At 43.0% G+C, this 6000-nt stretch overlaps 1 protein-coding gene across 1 annotated transcript in view; it reads left to right on the top strand.

Moving 5' to 3' along the window:
• Positions 1–6000, top strand: part of LOC108798064 (epidermal growth factor receptor kinase substrate 8-like protein 1) — a 305359-nt gene that overhangs the window by 252976 nt on the left and 46383 nt on the right. Inside the window, exon 15 of the mRNA XM_018569773.1 lies at positions 2595–2730. Within this exon, the coding sequence (XP_018425275.1) occupies positions 2595–2730 (136 nt within the window). The remainder of the gene's footprint in view (positions 1–2594; positions 2731–6000) is intronic.

Raw genomic sequence — 6000 nt, 5'->3', positions numbered from 1 at the left:
GATTAAGGGGGGATATGATTTTCATGTACAAGATGTTCAATGGTGACAGCAACATTGGCAACCAACGGTTTGAGATTAACTCCATTACAAAGACTAGAGGCCACCACCTAAAGTTGGTGGAGAAAAAATTCCAGCACAATGGGCGAAGAGGGTTCTTTACAGTAAGAGCGGTTAAGGTCTGGAACTCACTGCCATCGGCAGTGATTTCAGCCAAGAGTGTAGATTTGTTCAAGAAACGTTTGGACAATTTCTTGAGGGACCGTAATATCCAGGGATACCAGTATCCCTAAGAATGAGATGATGCGTGGACCTATATGGGTTGGACTTGATGGACGTATGTCTTTATTCAACCCCAAATACTATGTAACTATAACTATGTATACGACCTTATACCGACCACTCTGGGTAGACTTAGAAGAATACACCTGTTCACCTGTTTCATTAAAGGCCATTCCCTGGCTGCCGGCTGGGCTACGTCCAAAAACAATGAGCCCCATCTTGAAACATATGATTAAAATATGGGACAATACAAAACATTATAGTAAATTCCAATCCTCTCATATACCATTACTTCCTATTGTAGGTAACCCTTTATTTCTTCCCGGGAATGGGAAAGACAAAGTCCTTTGTTTGGTGGACCTCTCAAAAGGTGACGTGCCTACATCATTTGGTGGAGGACGGCACAATTTGTACCTGGCTCTATTTTTTTAATCATTCACAAGCTCCAGATACGGAATATTTTAGATATCTACAACTTAGACATTGGGCTGCATCAACGCTCCCTAAAGCTCCATTTATATCAGAATTAACATTTTTTGAGAATATCTGTCTAAACCGTCCTACAACTCCTAAACGTATTTCAATACTCTATTGCCAATTAAATAGGTTATCGACGCCCGGAGCTTGGAATGACTAGACAACCAAAGGAATGGCAAAAAACCTGGCAATCAATAGCTACTTGTTCTATAAATGTAATATCTTTAGAAACGGCATTTAAAACTTTAACCAGATGGTATTTGGTGCCCTCAAGGTTGGCTCATCTCCACTCGACACACTCAGATCTTTGTTTCCGAGGATGTGCCTCCAGGGGAGATGTTATTCATACCTGGTGGACCTGCCCAAAACTGGATAGGTTTTGGTCGAAAGTATTTCAGCTGATTGGGGACCTCTTCTTGGTCAATGTGGAAAGAGACCCATGGGTAGCCCTATTACATTTTAAATCCTCTTCCTTTACCAACTTACAACATAAACTGGTGATTTATGTTATGTTGGCGGCCAAACAGACCATTGCCCAGGCCTGGAAGAAACCATACGTGCTTTTTAGAGACGTAAAAAAAAGAATGGACTCCTTTTTTATTAATGAAAAATTGACTAGTATTTTATTGGACTCTGTACCCGACTGGGTACCTCCGCCAAAGAGCGTCTCCTGCCCGCCAAACCCCACTCTCAGCCAGCAGATTCGCAGTAACCAGCCCCTAACCCCCAATCACGAGGCAAAACTCATCTTGAAGGTTCAACATAGAAAGAGCAACTTCTTTATTAAACACAGGACATTCACTTTTGAGACACTGGGAGGGATACAACCCCTCCCCTCCCCCTCATGACAAACACAGATAACAGATTACACAGTGAATCAGACATTTTACATACACAGTCAAACAGTACAATAGGGTGAGCATCAGATAACAGGTGATGGGGGGGGGGGGAAGCTATGCAACTTCTATACAACTGACTTAACTTAATTAAGTCTCCATTTTAGACAAACCATGTGGCCAAGTCCTTTTCCTCCACGATTTTAAAACATATATTTCCCAGAGGGCAACAGTCACTGTCTGCATATAAAATGTACATTTAGCCCCAAAATCTCCTGTTCTCTTGCTGGGCCATAATCGGTGGGTAAGAGGCCAGTCTGCAGCCCCCTCCAACTAGCACAGTGACGGTGCAGTCCGTCACAGACTCTAACAAAAAAAATTTGAGGATTTGGGAACCCTGGATGGCCTATGCGCATCCATCACTTTCCGCTGAAAGCGTGACTTTTCTGTAAGATAAGATAGATATGTAGATTTGATTTAAGTGTCTTTAGAGTATTATTTTTTTTGTTGGTTGTTTGTTTGGTTTTGTTTTGTTTCCATTTGTGTTGTTGTTTTGACTTGTGCTGTTGTTTATCCTGTGCTGTTTGATGATTTGGTTGGGTTATTCTGATAGTGACGATATGGCGGGGAGGGTCAACGGGGAGGAATTGTTCATGTTTATCCTTGTAGACTATCGATGCCAATGTTTGTATATGGATGTTTTATAATATAAAACTAATAAAATCTTTGAAAGAAATCTAGAATCTATAAACATGTGTCTGCAGGCAAGCTCAGGGAGAAAGCCCAAAGGTGTTATCTTGCCAAGGATCCAGTTTGCCTTAATCTAGCCCTGTGAGTGCATGTGAACTTGTATTATTAAAGACAAGTGATAATAATTAGACAAACACTTTATATGCAATATATGTTCTGGGAAAAAGAATAGTAGTTGAAAATTTTCTTAAATAAAATCAGCTGACTGTATATTGTGACTGATAATATCTAACATCTTATTTTTTCCAAAAGGCTGGATTTTCCCCGTGACTACTGTCCTCCATATACACCAACTTTTACTAGTGGATGGGTTCCAAGTAATAGTAATGGTCAGCCCTGGGATGATCCAGTGGAGTTTCAACATCGTCATGAAGAGTTGAGGTCACAGGTGAGCACTGACATTCTGAGAGTATACTCTTTTTCATTGCTGATTGTCCGGATCCCCTCAGCGTATTTTTTTCTGATACATACTTATATTATAAAGGTGGCCATACACTGTACAACCATCGCAAGACCTTAGTCTTGCGATGGTTGTAAAGTGATTAAAAAAACGTACGATCTGCCCATCTTGGACAGGCAGATCGTACTCTCGATCAGCGCAAGCCCGCCCCCCTGAGGGGCGGGCTTCCGATGACGGCAATGCTGAACAGGCAGTGCGCACACCGGCCCGTTCGGCGTTTGTCTCCCGAGCACCATTCAAACCAGCCGAAAATCGTACGATTTTCGGCTGGTTTTCTAGCGTGCTCCTTAGACAAAAGACATGCGACCGTACAGTAGAAGCGGTCGCACGTCTTCGTTCACACTGCTCGATTCTCGTATGATCGCGGGATTTCCCACGATTCTCGTACGAGAATCGAGCAGTGTATGGGCACCTTTAGGCTTCTCTTTCAGATGTGTTTATTTACGTGTGCCAAGCCAATACATACATGGGAGAAGATAGGAGCAATGTGACATATTTACTATAAAAATAAAAGCTTGATTCATAAATTTGATCTATTTATAAATATTTTCACTCAAAATTCACACAGCTTTCATACAGTCATGTATTTGACACCAATTATGTATGAATCTTGGGTGAAAGTTGGAGAAAGTTTGTGTGAAAATATATATATAAATAGACCCCTAGGCCTATAGCATATCCTTTGCTGAATAGGAGGGAGCATGAATTATACTAGATAGGTCCCTGAATCTGTTACTTGCTTGTGTCATAAAATTCCTCTCAATTAGTTTAGCAACTCCTTGTTGTTGCCTTTGTTGTTGTCATTGTTGTCGGTGGTGGTACTTCAATGGGTAAGGCCTCATGCACACGTTATACACAGTAGATGTTATCTGGAAAGTATAAACAACCAGATCACTTTTTCCTGTGTTTAAATGTTCCTGAGTTTAGTTATGTTTACATGCATTTAGGCACATTTAGCAGTGTAAGAGCTACTTCACACCAGAACTGCGCAACTGAATGTGGTTTTACCACAACTGTACTGCAATTGTACCACGATTGATGCGTTTTTTTGTTGTTGTTATTTCTTTTGCTTAAGATGGGATTTCAGGTGTGTTCCAGTGCATTTGCATGTGTTTTGATGCATTCCGTTGTGATCCGATGCAGCTATATTTGGGCAAGCAGTATTTTGATGCACTATGAATGCAGCTGCCAAACTGAACGGACTGCATCACAACTGCATCTTGTGTGAACTAGCCCTATAAACTTTTGGTTATTTGTTTAGATGAAGTACTGAGATCTTGAGGAATGCTAAATTTAGTTTTACTTGCTTAGGAGGACATTACATCAGTGTATTCAGCATTATACAGCATGCAGAACTTCCTGTGTATACACTATATTACCAAAAGTATTGGGACACCGGCCTTTACACGCACATGATCTTTAATGGCATCCTAGTCTTAGTCCGTAGGGTTCAATATTGAGTTGGCCCACCCTTTGCAGCTATAACAGCTTCAACTCTTCTGGGAAGGCTGTCCACAAGGTTTAGGAGTGTGTCTATGGGAATGTTTGACCATTCTTCCAGAAGCGCATTTGTGAGGTCAGGTACTGATGTTGGCTCGCAGTCTCCGCTCTATTTCATTTCAAAGGTGTTCTATTGGGTTGAGATCAGGACTCTGTGCAGGCCAGTCAAGTTCCTCCACCCCAAACTCGCTCATCCATGTCTTTATGGACCTTGCTTTATGCAGTGGTGCGCAATGTTGGAACAGGAAAGGGCCATCCCCAAACTGTTCCCACACAGTTGGGAGCATGAAATTGTCCAAAATGTCTTAGTATGCTGATGCCTTAAGAGTTCCCTTCACTGGAACTAAAGGGCCAAACCCAACCCCTGAAAAACAACCCCACACCATAATCCCCCCTCTACCAAACTTGACCACTTGGCACAATGCAGTCAGGCAAGTACCATTCTCCTGGCAACCACCAAACCCAGATACGTCCATCGGTTTGCCAGACAAAGAAGCATGATTCGTCACTCCAGAGAACACGTCTCATCTTCTCTAGAGTCCAGTGGCGGCGTGCTTTTCACTGCTGCATCCAACGCTTTCCATTGCACTTGTTGATGTAAGGCTTGGATGCAGCAGCTCGGCCATGGAAACCCATTCCATGAAGCTCTCTACACACTGCTGTTGTGCCAATCTGAAGGCCACATGAAGTTTGGAGGTCTATTGACTTTGCAGACAGTTCGCGACTTCTGCGCACTGTGCGCTTCAGCATGCGCTGACCCTGCTCTGTCATTTTACATGGCCTACCACTTCATGGCTGAGTTGCTGTTGTTCCCAGTTGCTTCCACTTTGTTATAATACCACTAACAGTTGACCGTGGAATATTTAGTAGCAAGAACATTTCATGATGAACTTATTGCACAGGTGGCAACCTATCACGGTACCACGCTTGAATTCACTGAGCTCCTGAGAGTGACCCATTCTTTCACAAATGTTTGTAGCAGCCATCTGCATGCCTAGGTGCTTGATTTTATACACCTGTGGCCACGGAGGTGATTGGAACACCTGAATCCAATGATTTGGAGAGGGGTCCCAATACTTTTGACAATATAGTGTATATATCATAGATAAACATGCCTAAGCATAGAGAATAAAGGTGCCCATACACCTTACGACCATCGCAAGACTTTTGTTGGCAGATCGAACAGGCAGATCGAACTTGCGATCATCGAAAGCCCGCCCCGCTTAGGGGCGGGCTTCCGATGACCGCAGTGAGGGGCGGGCTTCCGATCACTGCAAACGGGCAGTGTGCGCGTGCGCACACCGGCCCGTTTGGCAGTTGTCGAACAAGCAGGCCACGAACCTGCCGAGAATCGTACGATTATCAGCGGGTTTTCAAGCCTGCTTGTTAGACGGAAGACGTGCGACCGTACAGTAGAAACGGTTGCACGCCTTCCATACACTGTACGATTATCGTACGATCGCGGGATTTCCCTCGATTCTCATACAGTGTATGGGCACCTTAACATTGCTCTACATCTACAGCTCAAAAAACATAATTACACAAGTAATACAATCATATATTTGCTGTTACATTTCCAACAAAAAACTGGCTAAAATGTCCCAGGACACAAAAAATTCTTGTTTGTGAAAACTAGGGATGCACCGATACCGATACTAGTATCGATATCGGTGCCGATTCGAGTATTTAGGCAAGTTC

Source organism: Nanorana parkeri, unplaced genomic scaffold (genome assembly GCF_000935625.1).
Source record: "Nanorana parkeri isolate BGI_ZX_2015 unplaced genomic scaffold, ASM93562v1 scaffold1393, whole genome shotgun sequence".
Classification (NCBI taxonomy): domain Eukaryota; kingdom Metazoa; phylum Chordata; class Amphibia; order Anura; family Dicroglossidae; genus Nanorana; species Nanorana parkeri.
Note: the sequence above shows the minus strand (reverse complement) of the source record. Positions and strands in the feature narration are given on the sequence as shown.